The following is a 19946-nucleotide window of genomic DNA, read 5'->3' on the forward strand; positions in this document are numbered from 1 at the left end:
TGTGACTGCCTGCTCGTGTTTACATGGAGCATTCAACGTTTTTGAAATTATGTCACGAGGAGAGGGTTTTCATGGGGTACGGTTGAGCATGAGCGCTGGTAGGCACCGTGAGGAACAAGGCAGGGCGCATGAAGACTATCCTAACGGAATGATGTGATAACGGCAGGGCTAAAAAATGAAACGGAGAGAGAGAGGGCGAGCAAAAAAGAGAAAGAGAGAGAGACCTTGAAAAAACTCAACATTAAAGTTGGGGTAAAAAAAACAGTTTGTTATGTGCCCATGGCTCTGTCTGTGTGTTGCTTGTAGCCTATGTGTGTTGTGTGCAGTGGGATTCGACTATTGCCGTGTTTATATTGAAAATCTCGAGCAGGCACACATTCCCAGCTCCCTAATGCCCATGCATCCACTTAATATGCATTTTGATAAATTATGCAGGAGCCCCTTTGTTGCTAACCCTGCAGAAATCAGGCGGCCAAATCCCACTGTTGTTCTCCTCGGTTCCTTCGATACCCTGCCCGCTAAAAGTCGCTTTTCGGTGGATTTTCGTTGCATCGAGGAAAAGCTAACCCTGATTTGGCTTGAATTGTGTTACTCCCCGGCTCCCTTTCTCCCTGTTTTCCCACTAAAATTGGCTCATCAGCTCTTCTGCTACGAGCTGCCTCCTCCCTTTGTTCTGAGAGCTCTGCGTGGCTAGCTGCGGGGGCTGGAGCACCCTTCACTTTGTAGGTAACTTTAGGTTAGTCCAGTTAGGCTCCGGGTCGCCGACAAGCTATCGGTGCCGAAAATCTTTTAAAAACTACCCGCGTGGCGTTCAAAACAAGGCCGGGGCGACGGGGATGGACGCGAGCCAACGCCGTGCGTGAGTGCGGGGATGCAATAAATAACTTTATAGCGCTATAGGCCGCAGAGTCGGGGAGGTCGGGGAATCCTCGTTTTGATTTATGTGTTTGGGGTAGCTGTCACGAGCCGGCGAACGGGAGCGTACAACGTTTTTATTCCACTTTTAATAAGCGCTACTATGCACACCAGCAAGGCCATTTGATTTCATTTTGACTCGGGCCCTCTCTACTGTATATAGCCATTTTCGCTCTACTTTTGCTCTCGTCTGGGATTAGAGCACCACATGCCTGGGCTTTGGGCTTATTTTTTCCAGAATGATGCCTCTGTTATTTTATGTCTTTCTCTGGGACTGCTGCACCATCTCGGCGTTTACTTTCGTTCTTTTTCGATTCGTTTCGTTTAAAGATGTCCTTTTGGGAGAATGTGTGAGTTATTATTCAACATTTAATAACACTCTTAGTATTATTATTATTATCATTATTATTTTTATGATTATGATTATTTTTAATATTATTAGACATTATACGATTTATCAATTCGGGTTAATGATTCAATCATAATTTTTCATTATCTGTCAACGAAAAAAAACATCGAAATAATCGGTTATGTTACTTCAGTAAGTTCCATAAGTCAACCAGTAGCAACAATCTTTGGGTTCCACTGCTCGTGGAGGCTCCAGAAATATTTTAATGGCAAACAAAGCGGTAGAATGTGGACTGTTAAGTCATATGGGAAAATGTAGGTCACCGGCTGAAAAATTTCATCGCATTTCCGAAACAGTTCAATCACTAGCCAAACAGCAGAGCAGATGCATCTCAGTACCAGCAGTCAGACTCACAACGCGGAATAATCCGAAATATGATATGTAACTCAATAAACGATTAAAATCAATAGCGAAAGGGGTGGCTTGCGCTGCTTTTGGTGATTTTTTGATGGCCTCGCGTTTCTTCCCGTATATTCCGAGAATAATTTAAGGTTAACGATGTCTGTCACCCTTGGCCCAATCTCAGATTGCTTTTGTGTTCGATTTGTCTACAAGAGGTCGTATGCACTGTATTGGATTTTCGGCGACCTCCTTTGATTGCATCTTTCTCTCTTTTTTTTCTTGCCTTCCAGTTCCTACGTATTATCTGGAAGCTGCATTCTCGCATAAAATCAAGTGGTGATAAAGGACATTATATCGGTAAGTACAGCAGTCTCTTATATCTGACTCTTTGATTCATATTTTTTCTAACATATTGCTGGAGTGCAGTGGGTGATGTGACACCGATGTGTTAGTGCACCATTGCTGTTGAATTGATTTGAACTGTATGATGGCCTTGCATTGATAGCTCATATGCGATAATGTTGACCCAGGAGAGGTAAATATGGGGACATGATTGTTTTATTGAAGCGATTGGGAACGATGAACGGCAAAAGCATGGTCCATAATAGCCTACAGCCCTTTTTATTTGACCAAAACATTTTATAATAAACGAGCAATTGCTGTACTCGAATATTGTACTTGAAGATATTTTAGTTGTTGAGCCCATTCTGAGGTTTTGATCTTTTACCTTATGTGAAGATCTGTGTTCCCATCTTTTGTAGACCAGTAATTATTCTTGCAGAAATGTGAGAACAAAATAAAAATAGATTGTTTATGGTGTGTTAAAGACTTCTTAGGATATTATCTGTATGCGTAATGCATTTATGTTTATGCTTCGCGGGTTCATGTGATGACTTCTGTATGCTATTGTATGCTGAGAAAAAGACTGTAATGGTTGATGGCCCATGGTCAAATAATCCTATGTCATGTATGGACATAATTTATGGAATACAGTCTAGCCCCGACATTCGAGAAAATGCACTAATGACAAGTTGAATAATCGAGAAGCAAACAATGACTGTTCATTTGCCTTAAACATAAGACATGCCTTATAGGATGTACACAAGTGACTTGTTTACTGTCATTTAGCACACGTAACCCATTTCAAATACAGACACAAACAGTGAAAACTATATTCTTGAAAGTAAAGCTTATATATTTCACAATTTCTGTTACACGAAACACTACACAACCATACACTGCATATTCACATAAAAACGGTAAAAGGCTTTAATTCCTCCAACATATCCACCATTTGGCACAACACTGCTGTTATAGAAGGTGTGTTGTTTCATAGCACAACATATTTGCGTTTCCCCGTGGCCATTTGACGTTGTTCACCCCTGCAAAGGTATATCCTTTCTCTGTAAACTTCTTAAAAAAAAAAAAGAAGGTTAACACCGGTTAACAACATTGGCTGTCCTTCAAAATCCTCTAAAATATTGTTCAGCAACGCAAAGTCTTCTCTCAAGGGTCAGGGAGTTGTATTCCAAAATTAATTTTGAACATTTCGATTTCACCAAAACTTAGCTTCAGTGGTATAGTGGGTGGTTAAAATCTAAATGTGCTGATACAAATGTCTTTCGTTTCTTCCGGCTCGTTAAAGTTAATTAGTAATCTTTCAGGTTGCTGGTTTAATCCGTTTAGCAATAGTTGCAAAAATGAGGAACAATGCCGCCTATGAGAAAGTTGCAGACACCTACATTTTTGTCCCACGTCTTCCTCCTACACCGTTTGGATGCACTCTTTTCAAGTAGCTACACCGAATGCATCTTTTTAAAGTTCCCTGTTTACAGCTGCCGTGGGTGATAGTCGTCATAAATCTTACGCAGGCAAAAAAGACGGGTGAAGTGTCTTGAATAATAAAAATAGAGAGAAAAAAGGAGAGGGAGGCATGGTGAGGGAGTGAGAGCGAACAGATAGAGAGAGCGAAAGAGAGAGAGAACTAGAGAGAAAGGGAGAGAGAGAAATGGCGAAAGACAGTGAGGAGAGAAAATAATGTCTCCAAAACACCTCCAAATTTTCTTTTCCATGTTGGTCTCGCGCCGGCTTTCTTCTTCGTTTCCTTCTAGTTTTTTTCTTTCTTCTTTTTCTTCTTGCCCCACGTTTGTCGAAGTTCCCAAAGGCAGAGAAAACACAGGAAGTGGCCTCTTGTGTTTTTAACATAGACTCGCTATCGAAGTTTGTGTAAGGACTTATGTGGCATTGACTTGTCCTAGCTGTTAAATATCACACATTATCTCTCCTTTTTCCTTTTTACTGATTTGTTTTCACCCCTCCCTCGTTCCCCAGTCCGCCTGTTGTCTGTTCTCCTGTTCTCTCACCCCTCCCCACCCTTTTTCATTTTTGCGCATTAGTTATTATACTAGTTGGGTGTGTTGGGAGCGATGTGATGAAATATTAACAATACAGATAGAATGCTGTTTCTGCCCCGAGCCAAGCAGGAGCCAGCGCTGGAGACGCACTTCCTGGTAATTCAATATAGACTAGTGGAGTGAGGGAGAAAAAAAACTGTGCTTCTTTCGTGTACTAAACAATATTAGCATAGCCTGACACCTTACTGGGAGACAAGTGAATAAAAAAAGTCCTGGCGCTGGATCTTTGCTCGTAGGCCCAGATCCTGTCCCACTCGGCTGCAATTAGCATAATTTCTCACTGGTGACGCTGTTAGATGGGGATTAACTCCCGCGCCTTGCGCTCCAAGCATGCCCCGTTATTTCCAAATAGCTGCAAAGGCCTTGTGTTGACAACACAATAACACGCCAAAAGGATAGGGGACAGACGGGACCAGAATCGCCACAGTATCTGCCACAAGAAAACGGGAAAAATGAGACGGGAAAACGTGACAGGGAAGCGGAGCTCTGGTCGGATTATGATGTTAAGGTTTGCGCCGTGAGACAGAGAAAGGGGGAAATCTGAGGCCATTGTTATCAGCGAGCAGGGCGTACCAGTCGACGGGGCGGCCAGGAGCTGAGCTGCCTGTCCATTCGCAGCGCCCCTCGCATACCTCAGATCTTTCATGCCAGACCGTCTCCCCCCTTCCCAAGCCGAGGGGATCCGTCCAGGAGCGCCCGGACTAAGGCGCGGGGCAGCCGTCCACGAGACACCGGCATCATACGCTCGCTCGCTGCGAATATCAAGACAGGAAGGGGACGGAGGGATCCCGTTTTTATTGATTGCACCGTGGCTGAATGTGAAAAATATATGATGCCTGCCCGTGCTTCCCTCTTCAGAGGCTAAGGTAAGCTGGTCTGAAATAGGCTATCAGTTTGTGAATGGCGGAGTGTGTGTCCCAGTGATTTATGACCATCTGACTCCAAACGCGGTTCAAGAAGAGTTCACAATGCTTTAAGCTTCCTTCCACGCAGCAGCCTCCTTGTTCCCCCTCTGAATCCCTATCCAACTGATTCCTTTTCTGCCTCTTATTTGTTTGTAAAACAACGGGGGAATATTTTTAAGGGCTATCTGATTTCTTGGGCTTTGATGCTCGGGTTAGGGTTCGCGTTTATTTTCAAGCCGGGGGCTAAGGTAGCTCTAATGCTATTGAGCGACGTTGCCATACTATCCATTTCTCTCCGATTTGTCACCATTTGCCCAAACGTTTTCGATTGACACTTGGCTGTTATTTCGTTTGATATCGAATTCGCTCACCAGGGGCCTGCTTCGTTGAAATAAAAGCGAACTCTCAACTAACCAATGTGAATGTGTTGGCCAAAGAGATATAGGTTGTATTCGGTTATTGTTTTGATTGTACCTCAGTGTGCTATGGGTAACATCTGTGTATACAATGCTTACTTCGTCCTAAGCAGGGGTTTAGTATGTGTTTTGCTCGTTTTAAAACCGAGATCAACACTCAGACATATGCCTATCTTCTCCTTGTTGTTGTTGACGTTCAAGGGTTCGTCTGTTCTTTCTACGTCCGCCCTGGACACCATAATTGTTTTAGGGGCGAATCTATCGGAAAGTTAGTTATTGTGTTACCGTAACAAGCAGGCCAAGACATTACGTGTCCCATTTAATGGAACCGCGATATGATTTAATATCTATTATTCCTGCTGTGTTTCTCCCGTTACCTCTCTCACTCACTCACCCGAGCTCCCTCTCTCTCCCTTGTACAATTCCTTGGAGTAAATAATTAGGATTCCGGCCGTCCACTGGAAAGATAAATGAGCGACATTTGTGACGTGTTGAGAGTTGATGCCCAAAAGCTGTAGCTCGGAATCCCAGTCCAGCAGATAGGCTACAAACAGCTGGCATTAAATGTATTCCTTTGCTCTCCTTCAAATATTATTCATTGAAATTTAAATATGCATCTTTATCTTTTAAGGCCCAACCGTCAGTGGCCAGTTTACTGTGTAACGATAGTGACAGCACTGAAGAAGGAAAAATTCACCCATTTGTACTTGATTTACATTTTGTCTGAGGATTAATATTGTCTGTAATAATGTGTCTGCTGGCAGGCCTATCCTCTGGTCTTTGCAATCATATAGAATTTGGTTCGGTTCAGATCATTTAAAAAATAGAAAGGGTATAGGCTAGGCTACATTTTTCGAAGCAGCAAACCGTCCATTTGGCATTGTGAAATTACTCAGTTTTGATTGTTTGTTTCTTTTGTGCTAGGTCATAAAACATAAGCTTATGAAATGTAAGTGCACTGTTCTTTTTTATTAAATTAGGAATTAATTATCTGAGCTATTAATGATTGCAAACAACAATACGCTTTAGGACAAGGACTTCAAATTAAGAATATAATATGGAAAACAGATTTTTGGAAATGATAGACTCTCAAGTCATTGTTATTACCAACAGAACATGCGCTAAGAAGTATTTATTTCAACTAAATGCAAAGTGTTATACTGTTAAAACACCTCTAGCGTTGTTTTTAAATCTTCAATGCTCTGTTGGGCTGTCGTTGTAAATTAAAGCCATGTTGTTAGTTGTTGCGGCAGCCTTCTAGCCGTCTTGTGTCCACTAATTCTGGGGCAGCTGGAGGTGGTCGAGTTGTCCATGGGTTAACGTCGTCTTCTCTGGTCGAGCAAACCTCATGAATCAAACCTACCCAGAGCTTCCGGGGACCCTCTTCCATTTTGTTTTCACGGAGGCCCACAAAGAAAGTTCACCACAGAGAGACTGGTGCCGGTTTTTCTGGTTTTTAATGTTGCATTTCAGTGTAACCAGAGAAAAGCCCTAGGAAATGCCATGTGTGACTTACATATGCCCTTACTTGTATGAATTTCAATATTGCAGGCAATTTGGTACAAAAATAGCTGAAGGAACATTTCCTACTATTGTCTGATAAATAATTGATTTCTTACATGCACTTAAATCAGACAGCCCGTATTGTGTACTATAGATTAGTGTTATAGGCTGATATATATATATCTTATTGAAATGCACAACATATTATAAGCAGTGTCATTATATTGACAGCATCATATCAAACTAATAACATAATCTGTTTTAGGCAGTAGGCTACATTCAAGTAGCTTTTAATATAGTGTTAATAGCCTTTTAGCAGCATGTACCAATACACTAAATTATTAATTCTGCAGTATTCATTCAATTGGGACATTCTTACAGACATGGCTACAGTATAAGTAAGACAACAGAAATGTGGTTGTAGTACGTTTAATAACATTGTACACATTGTACCAGGGATCATTCTCAATGTTAATTCCCCAGAAATTAGTATGTAATTACACATAGAGTAATGGCACAATACACAATTACGAATATGTAACATTCTTTGTTGTATTCACGTGAAGATGGAGCTTAACTTTTCTTTTAGAAGTATGAGGCAATGTGTGCGTGGTGTTTATGTTTGTGAAGGGAGGGTGAAAAGAGAGCAGCGTATAAGCTGACATAGCATCTGCAACTCGCCTTGTGGGAAGGCTGAATTCATGTCATGGCGCCTTTCATGGGGTAAGATGGATTTATCTAGCGCCTCTCTTATTATGTGATTCTTATAACCTTTCAGGTCAGCTTCCAAGAGGCCGTTGGAAAGAGACCGTCACGTGACACCTGGTGCCAATGTTCTTCCAGAAGGTCGTCAGGACCCTGGTAGCCGGCAACACGACTTTTGGAAATGCAGAAAACGACCTACTACGACAACTCGACGCTTTATGGAGGTTATTCGTACCAAGGGGCCAATGGCTTCGGCTATGATACCCCTCAACCGGCCTTCCAGTCCTCGGCGCACCTCGATGGTGACTTCCAGAGGTCTGCCTGCTCGCTGCAGTCTCTTGGCAACAGCGCCACTCAGCAACATGCCAAGACGAAGGAACTAAACGGGAGCTGCATGCGCCCCAGTCTGCCACCTGAACACCAACCGCCCCCCCAGGTCTCCCCTCCCCAGAATCCCGTCAACTCCTCCACCTCTTCCACAGCGCAGCAGCCGGGCAGCAGCGGAGGCAATGGCGGGGGAGCAGCTAAACCCACCCCCAAGTCGTCCTCACTGCCCCCGAATCCAACCATCAGCAAGCATATATTCCCGTGGATGAAAGAGTCAAGACAGGCCACCAAGCAAAAAACCGGCTCTCCTAGTGCAAGTTCAGCTAACGGTGTGTGCCAATCCCCCTTCCCCCCATCTCCCCACCTGCCTCCTTGCGCTGTAGACAGATGTTAGGCAACACTTATTAGCCTGTGAAGAGAGACAATAGAGGGTGTATCAGGCGTTCCCCATTTCAATCAATGTCTTTGGAAAAATATCCCTTTATTGGTACAGTACAAAACCAAATGTTATGCTCTCTTGATGATCTTTGGAGAATAAACGAATACCAGAACGGAAAATATTATGCAGGGATTTGAATTTATCGCCTTTCATCTGGGACAATAATCGCACTAAGAACATAGCTTGAGATAAGCGCCCTGGCTCATTTCATTTGACGAGTGTCAAGGAACGTTAGTATGATTAGGTAAAAGACAAATGCACATTTCGATACAATCCAGTTTACAGTCTTTCCGCATTTATTTTGAATTTATGCTGGGGCGTCAGTTTGGTTTGGAAAGTGCTGGGACCATAGAAGGGATTTTACATAGGCCATACTTGTCACTGGCCTATTGCGCTCTGCCTCTGCTAGTACAATGAGTGTAGCCCTAATACAAATGCAAAATATCATAGGTTTTTGGGATACCGTAGTACTTTAAAACTCAAATGTTTAAATATATACTTAAAACAAGTGGGATACATTTCTGTCAATTAGTGGTTAGTGAATACATTACCCTGTAGTGAAAAAGAGTTATTCTAGCGTCACGTGAGAAACCCGTGGATTGTAGTGTAATAATTAGCACTGCCACGTTCGTTGTCCAAGGGTGCAGGTTTAACTCCAGTGCAGGACTATACATGAATAGTATTATTGTGCACCTGATTAATGATTATAAATGGTATAGCGAGAAACACATTAAAAACCTAACATCTGTGCACACTTTGCAAGGTTAAGTCCTGTATACTTTACAGCAGACTCTAATTTTAAGATGTTAGCCACAGACACCTATGCACCTTACAATAAAATAACTCAACTGGTGCATATGTTTAACAAACATAGCTGTAACTAGCACTGTTTTGCACACTTTGCCAGCGTTGCCTATGCAGTTGGGTAATACTACAAAGTATCAATGAGGACACAGAAAATTATTTGTATCACCTAAATACCATTATGGCCCTGGGCTTTGGATACAATACAATTTACATACACCCGGTCAATGTTGGGGCTCTCATCGCTTAATAAATGCCAAAGTTATGAAGTGTTGACAACTAATATCAGGGGGATAAGTTTCGTTGCCTGCCTTATTAGAGAAAGATGCATTCAATTTCCTCGTGTGGTAATTATGTTTTATTTCATTCCCATCCCTGCAGAGAGCAGTGGCGGCGAAAAAAGCCCCCCGGGTTCGGCGGCCTCCAAGAGAGCACGCACAGCATACACGAGCGCACAGCTGGTGGAGCTGGAGAAGGAGTTCCACTTCAACCGCTACCTGTGCCGACCACGCCGAGTGGAGATGGCAAACCTGCTCAACCTCAGCGAGCGGCAGATCAAAATTTGGTTTCAAAACCGGCGCATGAAGTACAAGAAAGATCAAAAATGCAAAGGCTTGGGCTCTTCCTCTGGTGGACCGTCACCCACCGGAAGCCCGCCCCTCCCCATGCAGTCCTCTGCAGGCTTCATGAACTCCATGCACTCGATGGCTGGCAGCTACGACGCCCCTTCTCCGCCGTCTTTCAACAAGCCCCATCAAAACGCATATGCCATGTCTTCAGCCTACCAAAACCCCATGAAAAGCTGCCCCTCGCAACAGAAATATGCCAACACAGCGCCAGAGTACGACCCTCACGGGCTTCAGGGTAACAGCAGCTACGGAACTCCCAACATGCAGGGCAGTCCTGTGTACGTTGGAGGGAACTACGTGGATGCGATGCCTACCACCGGGCCATCCATGTACGGTCTCAATCACCTGCCACACCACCAGTCGGGCAACATGGACTACAACGGTGCCACGCAGATGTCAGCGAGCCAGCATCATGGACCGTGTGACCCTCATCCAACATACACGGATCTGTCAGCTCACCATCCTTCTCAGGGTAGAATCCAGGAAGCACCCAAGTTAACGCATCTGTAGCAGGTTTGGAATAAGTGAATCGAATAAAAAAAACTAACCCATGGGACGATGCAATGGGGTTGAAAAAGATGATCCAGTGGTTTCTTGCAGTGTTCATAGACCGTTGTATTGATGTTGTCTCTCCATCACGTGTAAGACCATTTGTCATAATCGTTTACATTAGTGTTTATTTCACAAAGATCCCCTTTTCTACAGCGTGCCCCGTTAAGAATTAATGAACATAATGATTAGGTGATATAAAGGATGTGTTGTACGGAAAATTAACTACCGTGTGACCTCTTGTGACTTGCGTTGCATCACCGTAACTATTTGTGTACCTCGTCAGCATGAAAACCAATGCTGACGTCATGGCAGTCCACGCAAAGTGAGTGTATGGATAACTCTCTCAGTATGTGGAGCTAAGAAGGCAGTATGGAGCAAGCAAACCACTGGATTGTTTTGGTTCTCTTCCCTTTATTTCACATTACCTCTCTTTTGAAACGTCTCACTAACATGATATTTTTTGAATCGGTTCTGGTCAAATCACAGATCACCAAGCGACTGTTTGCTGCTCGCTTAGGAAAACAAAGTAGTGTACCACCCTTTTTGTACTGGGTTATAAGGTTACTTATTATGCTGTCCTGTAAAAGTTGTGCTACCAACTTCCATGGGCAATGCACGGAAAGGATATTGTCATTTGTTGTGTCATCGGAACAGGGTAAAAAAAGAGTTGAGAACTTATGTAGTACACAGACATTGCCCCCCCCCCTCCCCATCTTCCTCTCAACTCAGTGTAACCCCCCACCCCCCACCCCCCTCCAATCTTTAGGGTTCACTTACATTAGTCACCACTAATGCGAAAAGCCCACATTTTCTCATGTCTTGACTTAACGTGGAAACAGGGTATATTTGAACAAAATGCATGTCCGGGAAAGCAGAGAGCGGTAGACGGCTCAGTTTACGCTAATGCTCTCTTGGCTGGGCATCATTGTTGCACTTAGAGTTTACATTTTGATGGGTAAGGAAAAATAAATCTTATTTTGAAATGGAAGACCTCCAATCAGCGTCTTTCGGTATGTGTGTTCAAGTGAACATTCATAAATATATATTTATTTGTTATAGCCAGTTTAAATACATTCTTTTTCTATTATTTATCCCCCCATGTATTTATATCAAGAAAAATGTACTTTTTTAGTATTTACCTGTTATAAAGACGTTGTGTTCTTGTCATTGTAACAAATTAATTTTTAGTTGTTGTATTTTAGAGACAAGTAGTTTATGTTACCCTTGTACATAAATTATGTCTTGACTTGTACAGGGGGCGAGGGAGCGGAATCAGACCGTTCCAGCATAGTCGAGAATTAGACGAAGTATAGAACACTTTTTTGAGAACTTCTTTTGTCCTTTGTAGCTACTTTTATTTCTCTTGGTAAGAGTTGTCTGTTGAGCAATTCTTTAATAAAATGTTATGTTATTCACTTCTACATCTGTTCCTTTAAACATCAGATAGAAAACACACCCAAACACACACACACACACACACACACACACAAAAACACGCACACACAAACACAGACACACTAACACACACACACACACACACACACACACACACACACAGACACACACACACAGACACACACACACAGACACACAGACATACAGACACACACACACACCCAAACAAACACGCACACACACACACACACACACACACACACACACACACACACACACACACACACACACACACACACACACACACACACACACACACACACACACACACACACACACACACACACACTCACTCACTCACTCACACCCACAGTGACTCCTAGGGAGCATGTGCTCTGTCTTTCTTCGTGGCAATAGCAGACCGCTGAAAGAGCCCTCGGGTCCGCGCCTGAAAGTCACGTGGTCTTAGGGAAACACAAATCCTAACTTGGCTCAACATACTATTCTACATGGATGCACTTTATACCATCCAAAACATCTCACATCAACAACTGTTAGCTGTGTTAACGTAATAAAACACTGAAGCGTTATCCAAGCATTCGTTATTTTGCATTTTATTAAAAAAAAAAAAAAAACACACACACACACATACACACACACACACACACACACACAATGTGTGAGTTGGACCTATGTATAAAACAATATACAATTTCAAGCTTCAGAAATATTGTCAGGAAAGTTTCAATCCATAGAAGAAAACATATGCATATACTAATAGTACATAGTAGTTATAATAATATAATAGTGGTAGTAGCAGGCTACTGACTGGAAATCAGAGCTTAGCCAATCAAAATAAATACTTGACTAAATTCATGAACATTGTATTAAAAAAACTTGTGAATTATCGTTCTGATTTCTGTACTTCAACTGTACAGTTTACTTCCGTTAAATAGAAAGAATAAGCCTTTAGATACAAAACAGAAACGTCATTAAAGGCAAGAAACGAAAATAGTCCTTTACACTATCAGCACTGAATTTAATTTTGTCAAGACCGTTAGTTAATTAAAGACTTGATATATTTTAACATGCAACCTCAGGTTGACAATGCATAAGCTCTCATTTAATGATAATTACCGACGCAATCAGACATGTGGGCGACGCAAATAAATCCAGGAAGGGCAGTTCCTCTTGGAAGCAAAATAAGAAATTCCAAAATCGTGAAAAAAGTGAAGTCAGCATGATTGCTTGAGAGATAAACAGCACCGTTCCCTTGTCCTAGTTTACGCGTAGTCAGCCCAAGTCAGCACTGGTGGAGGCCCTCGCAGTGATTTGACCTCCTCTGCCTCCGCTGTGGCCTGCTATAGCCTCTTTGTATTTCATTTGAAAAACCATAACCACCTACGCAGATTCCCCAAAAATGTCTTCTCTCTGTCTCCCTCGCAAATGATAAAGTAGTTTTAAAATATATCTTCTTAGGTCATTTTTGTCAGCAATGAACACACATCATAAAACCCGGCTGGGTTTCCGTTTTACGCATTCAGATAATCTGCTTTTCAGTTGTGCTAATCGTCAACTATGGTATAAAAAGACGTTAAGGGACAACATTACTCGATAACCGAGCAAAGAGAGGCCGTTTTCTTTGTTGTGTTCTTGGAGGAAAAGAGAAGAATTCTTGAGGGCTTCTCCTGTCAAGCCTTTTGCTGGGGCTAAGATTGATCACCGCTGTTATTTCACGACTTCGATTCTAAAAATATCTACCCCTTCCCACAATGCCTTTTTAACATCCAAAGTTTTTAAGTATTACATGTAGTGGAAGTTTATTTTTACTTTCTCTCTCTGCCCAGTATGTTGCTTAAATTCATTTTAATGTCAACAAACCCATTTCTTGCTACACTTAACCGAGGACTCCCAGTTGTAAACGCGACCTCTCAGTGAACTTTTAGTCAGTCCAGTAAACATGTCGACCATTTTTCACTGAGTGAAAACTTCGCACTGCTGGTAATACATGGGGCCCAGTCCATAAAGAATATACACATTTTAAACACATATTGGTTCAAACACATGCATCGCAATACATCACGAATGGCTATATTTAATTTACTTCATAGCATATTTCCAAATAATAATCTATATTCTAAAGTAAAGCACACTGGAGCCACTGACCTGTATCTCCTCTTTCAGCAATCCCGCTACGAATCGTACAAAACACAATGTATGAAGACGCTACGCTTAGAATAAGTAACCGCTATTCGACATTTCATCCGAGGTAGATTATGTAGCCTCATAAGGGGGGCACGACACTTCACAGATTTTGTGTGGGCAAAGTTATACATCGATAGCTTGATTGTCTGTTACTGTTGTCAAAACTTTGAAGATTAATGAGCAGTGCATGGAAAGAGGGTGTTTGCCATGTTGTGGATGCGCTTTTAACAATCACTTAATGCGACCAAATTACATCACCGAGGTCCAGAAGCAATGCGTACATATCTCCATTGTTTGTCATGAAGGTCCATCACCTAAACACCCACACGAAACAGCTATGGCAGAACACATGGTCAGCGGGCACCTTTTTATTGAAATTGTTACCCCCCGCTAATACAAACAAATCCTGTATCCCAAGATATTTTTTATCAGTTGGTGAAAATAATGCTTTCTTTTGCCACCAGGCCCCGCGTTCCCATTGGCTATGAATGGTCATGTGACCAGGAATTGGCTGCAATTTCGCCCATAGTCTTCAGTTTAGTAGACCAAGGTCCCCATACGCTAGTAATATCACCAATATACACAATTATTAAAGCCCGCAAATACGCTATAGCGGGGCGCAAATTATCTCTCGTTTTTGTTTCTTTTTGCTGTTTGATCTCGCCGTCCGCTTTGTGACCAAGAGAAGCTATGAATTTTGAATTTGAGAGGGAGATTGGGTTCATAAACAGCCAGCCTTCCCTCGCTGAGTGCCTGACGTCTTTCCCCGCTGTCCTGGAGTCATTTCAAACTTCATCAATCAAGGACTCGACAGTAATTCCTCCTCCTTTCGAGCACACCATACCCAGCTTGAGCCCCTGCACAAGCAACCAGGCGCGACCAAGGAGCCAAAAGCGCACCTCCAATGGCCTCCAGCTCCGGACGCCACAGCCGCAGCAGGGCCCGGTCCCGGCGGCGAGCGGCGGTACCCTGGCCCACGAGTTCCCATGGATGAAGGAGAAGAAATCCTCGAAAAAGTGCCCGAAACCTGGAGCTGCTACAGCAGCTGCCTCTTCCCCTTCGCCTGCATCCTCCGGGTACGCCAACCTGGGACTGGAGTCCCCGACAGGTCTGTACTGGAATGTGGAGGATGTTATGTTATTATTTTTCCTTTTTTAATTTAAATTCTTACGCATTTGCATGGCTGTCTTTAAAGGGGGTACAATATGGTCCTGTTTCGGAAAACTGTGGCAACTTCCAACTTTACTTTTGTATCACCTATACAACATTTATTTGCAGTTTGCTGATTTTTATACATTTGTTTTCATGTCTTAAGAATTGTCCAGTCGGTGTGTCACACACGAGTAAGACGAGATGCTGCATCAGGCTGCAGTATTGCTTTGCATGAGCTAGTCTTTCATTCATAGCCAAGTCAAAAACACCTTCTCTCATTTGCATGGAGACAACAAATGACCAGCTATATATTAATATACGACACAATATTTAAAGTCATAATCGAATGTTAATGTTTAATTATGTATGATGTATCATCGTCATCATATTAAATGTTAAACGCAGAATGTGATTGCAAGGTCCTATAAGCATTAAACACCCCTCCCCCATTTTGTTGGCATAGGACGTGATTGTGTGCGCATTCTTCCTGATAAAGTTACATTTCTCCCTATACGGATTGTAAATCTAGAATAACGATTTAATCGCAGTCGGTGTCAGCGCCGTCTTAATGATATATATTCATAACCATGTCTCGGGGCTTGGGGTGGCCATATTGGATGTCAGTATATAACGTGGAGGCAGTGGAACAAAACAAAATATGGGACTTGGTGGAATAACGGGTGTACAGTAAAGCTGATACACAGACAAGCATAGCACTGCAGCCATGGCTAACTCAGTGGGCGCAAAGCAATGGGTTATGGCGCATTGGGATTTGTATTACTTGCCCCGTCATTTGCTGGGGCTTTCAGCAGCGAGTTAACTGTGCCATTAGCCTGATGTATTATACTTATTTCTGTGTCATGTGTTGGTGTTTCCAGAGACGCAGGGCGGGCTGGACAGCGGCAGTGGATCCCGAAGACTGAGGACAGCCTACACGAACACTCAACTCCTGGAGCTGGAGAAGGAGTTCCATTTTAACAAATACCTCTGCCGGCCTCGCCGGGTGGAGATCGCCGCGCTGCTGGATCTAACTGAGCGACAGGTTAAAGTATGGTTCCAGAACCGGCGGATGAAGCACAAGCGCCAAACTACGCACCACAGGGAGGGCCAAGAGGGCGACCCTGGGGGGTACGAGCCTCTGGAAGGCACCGATGTCGCATCGCCATATTCAAGTCAGCCCTTGGAAGCGTCCGGTTCGGGTTCCGGCCCAGGTTCGGGCTCAGGCTCAGCGGCAGCATCGGAAACCGAGACGTGCGCTTCAACAGCCTCCTACACGAACAGCATTGACAATAAGCAACCCACGCCCGAGGAGAATAAGCCGAGCGGACAAGAGCCTGCATCTGCCTCTGACCCAGCTGTCCGCTCTCCCACATACCCAACGCCCACTACAGATAACCCTGCAACAATAGGCGAGGGCCATGCATCTGGCTCGGATCACTCGTTTACGGAGCCGCAGGACACCGCCTCGCTCCCCGATTTGAATTTCTTTTCTGCGGATTCATGCCTGCAGATTTCGGACGCTTTGTCACCGAGTCTGCAGAGTTCTCTGGACAGTCCGGTAGATTTCTCCGAAGAGGACTTTGACTTATTCACGAGCACCCTCTGTACAATAGATTTACAGCATTTACAGTTTTAATGGAGGACAAAACATGAACAATTAGAACATCAGTGACTCAAGAACAATCTAATTCTGAAGACTGTCGCCGTGTTAAAATGTTTTGAATGCTTCTCGACTGCAACATTCCTGCAAATTGATATAGAAAATATCCTTTCATCTTGGGTTTAATTATGAATACGGTATAATTGAGGCACTGAGTGGTAAAGGAGCGAACATGTTATTAACTGACAGTATTGCTATGTTTTTTTAACTTTACATCCCATCCGGACTTCCCCTGTCGAAATTTCAGGTATTTATCTCCTTTAAATTTTCTGTGCTCAGTTTGTGCTCACTGAATAACATTTAAATTAAGCTCAAGTTAAGCTCAATCGTTGAATTCTCAGGAACTGTGTCAGACATTAAGGACAGCTGAACTGCTTTTAGAAATTCACTCCAGGTTGGGCGTCCCTATTGAAGAATTTTAGAAACTAGTTTATTTATTGAGATTCTTTAATAGCAAATTTCAAATTATTTATTGTACATTATTTTCATAGTTGAAATAAAAACGACCTTTATAAGATGGAGTAAGTGTGATTTGATTGTGCCTTGCCTGTAGAGTATTTTTTCTCTCATCATTAGTATATGGAAATATTTTAGTTATTAGAACCGACTTCTGCAAAATGTTATTTACAGGAAAAATATAAAATGTAAAAGGGGTTAGCTGTTTCTATATTAATAGGCCTACTGACATTATTATGATTGGGCTTTGGTAGAAATAATAATGCACGTTGAAAGCAATAGCAGTTTGCCGTTTTAATGTAGCATAAAACATATCCTTGTATTATGTTATTTATTATAATTTTTTAATTATTGATGTGTAATTTGAAAATGTTTTTGGCGACACATTTGTCGGAAAGGGCTAGTTTTAGTCTGAATACAAATGTATGTCTCAGTTGCCATAAACTGGATATCATAAGAAGTAGCTCAGAACAGCGTGTAAAATATAGGCTAATAGTTGGTTTAAATCATATCAGTTCATAATTTGATAGAGAGAGTCATATGCGGGTCTTTACTGACAGAAAGGGAATCCAGCCCTTACGGGCTGCAGTCAGTTAGCAGTTAGCCAAATGCTAATGCAGAGTTGCCCTTACCATAGTACATTTATTCAACAGGGCAGCCTTTTGATATGTAGAAAATGCCTTTTAGGTGCAGCAGTTGTTCACAGCATAGCACTGTAATCATTATTCCTTACCGTGGTCGTTTTTTATGTATCATTTTCTTATACCCTGAAAGACACACTCACAATTCGCCTTTTATATATAGGCTACTTCATGCAATATAAAGCAAGTGGCTGGGTTGACTGAGCTAGAGCTCCCGCCTGGATGTAAAATGGCGCTGAGAACACAATGGACGATATGAACAATAAAACGGCGGCCATTATGGAAGCACTGGATCCAGGCTGGAGCTGCTGTTAACGTCTGCGGTCCTCTATCCCCAGCAACATTTCTGTAAATACTGTAAAGACTAACAACAGAAACCTGGGTTCTGTTAGTCATGTTACGTTGCAGTTGTTATCCCAGTACAGAGAGTCAGGTTTTTGCATTACACATTACACCTTAACCACTGAAATGGGCAACATTACCTTTATTTGGCACCAACTGTTAATTAGTCAGAGAAATAATAATAATAATAACACTTATAAGAAGAAGAACAATAACAATAAAAACAACAACAAAATAATAATAAATCAAATCAATTATTTTTTAAAAAGATGGCACCTGGCAACTGAAACAAAGCTCTAGGAGTAAATTTACTTTACATATATTGGCTTTAGCAGTTTTGTTAACTTATTTGTCCAGGTTTTGATCTTTTTTGTATGTTATTTCAACTTGTAGGAGATTGGATGAGATATAATGTAGCTTCAAGAGAGAGTTTTTGGACCTTCTCTCTCTCTGTGTGTGTGTGTGTGTGTGTGTGTGTGTGTGTGTGTGTGTGTGTGTGTGTGAATGTGCGCATGTAAGTGGGTGCAGATGTATTTATCTGTGCATACATGTACTTTGTGTATACATATCTGTACCAATGACACACTGTAAATAACAGTTATTACAGTCATTGGTAGAGACCTATGTATTGTGTGTGTGTTTGTATGTATATGCATTTTTGCCTATGTGCGTGTGGTTTTGTGTATTGTGTGTGTGTGTGTGTGTGTGTGTGTGTGTGTGTGTGTGTGTGTGTGTGTGTGTGTGTGTGTGTTCATATGAACCAAAGACATGTTTCATCAACACAAACCTCCAGGCTTCTCTCCTCAAGGCCATCTAGGTGGCCTGTTGTCCAGTCAGAGCCTTAGTGACACTTGTGAATCAATTCAGCATTCAAAATGCTCACTGGAGTCCATGGGATTCATTTCAATCTGTACTGCTGTCTAGGTGTACACAAGCACAACAGATGGCCAATCAGACTATATGAAAGTATATGAAGTTTGTAGATGTGACATGGAAGATGTAGGTAGATGGTATATGGAATTTGTATACATTTAAGCATTAGAAAATAGCTACTGTATATGGAATAGTTATAGGGAGAGCATAGATAGATAAATAGATAGATACACAGACAGACAGAGCGACAGACAGACAAACTGATAATTATTTGCAGAAAGTTGTGCAATGTTAGCTTCAGCATTAGCGTCATTATAGACTACCAGAGGCCCAGGCTCCTTGTCTCTAGCTATATTCGGAATGTCCATTCACTCACTGTAGTCAACTATATAGTGAATCAGCCATTTTGAAGTGCTGCTCCAATTCTCAACTGTAGGTTTTATGCACTATAGCACATTCCTACACATTCCTCAAATTGTAGCATACCAACGATGTATACTACAATTCATTGCTAGGTGAACAAACTGAAGGAGAAGAAAAGCAACTCAGTTGGCATGTACGTCACCCGTTGGATATGTGTAAATGATTCCTGAATCGTTTAAAAAAATGTTTTTTAGGGAATGTTTAGAATAGAGTCCACCACAAATGGTTTTGGTTTAATTTTAGCCTACTTGTGGCTACTTCTTGTAGGTTAGGCCTTACTTAATCCGTGTAGGCCTACAGTTAAAGGAATTCAAGAAAAAAATCTGAATGAATGAAAAAATATAGACTGCATTTTAGCTAAATATCACCATTGTTTGCCTTGTTTTTAAATGCTACCAAAGTTAAGCAGTTCTGTCGCCATGTTAGCATAACTTTGTTG

General features: G+C 42.2%; 2 protein-coding genes across 5 annotated transcripts in view; both read left to right on the plus strand.

Annotated features, from left to right (window-relative positions):
- Nucleotides 1-11775, plus strand: part of hoxb3a (homeobox B3a) — a 57390-nt gene extending 45615 nt beyond the window's left edge. For all 4 annotated transcript variants that reach the window (XM_080856323.1, XM_080856324.1, XM_080856325.1 and 1 more), the window contains 3 exons: nucleotides 1957-2023; nucleotides 7683-8265; nucleotides 9561-11775. In XM_080856323.1, the coding sequence (XP_080712449.1) occupies nucleotides 7791-8265; nucleotides 9561-10318 (1233 nt within the window). In that variant the 5' untranslated portion in view covers nucleotides 1957-2023; nucleotides 7683-7790 and the 3' untranslated portion in view covers nucleotides 10319-11775. The remainder of the gene's footprint in view (nucleotides 1-1956; nucleotides 2024-7682; nucleotides 8266-9560) is intronic.
- Nucleotides 11776-14568: 2793 nt separating this feature from the next.
- On the plus strand, nucleotides 14569-16871 carry hoxb2a (homeobox B2a). Its single transcript, XM_080857045.1, has 2 exons — nucleotides 14569-15068; nucleotides 15991-16871. Exons 1-2 carry the CDS (start codon nucleotides 14651-14653, stop codon nucleotides 16746-16748), a joined length of 1176 nt encoding a protein of 391 aa, XP_080713171.1. The 5' UTR covers nucleotides 14569-14650; the 3' UTR covers nucleotides 16749-16871.
- Nucleotides 16872-19946: the final 3075 nt, after the last annotated feature.

This window comes from Sprattus sprattus (assembly GCF_963457725.1).
Source record: "Sprattus sprattus genome assembly, chromosome: 18".
Classification (NCBI taxonomy): Eukaryota; Metazoa; Chordata; class Actinopteri; order Clupeiformes; family Clupeidae; genus Sprattus; species Sprattus sprattus.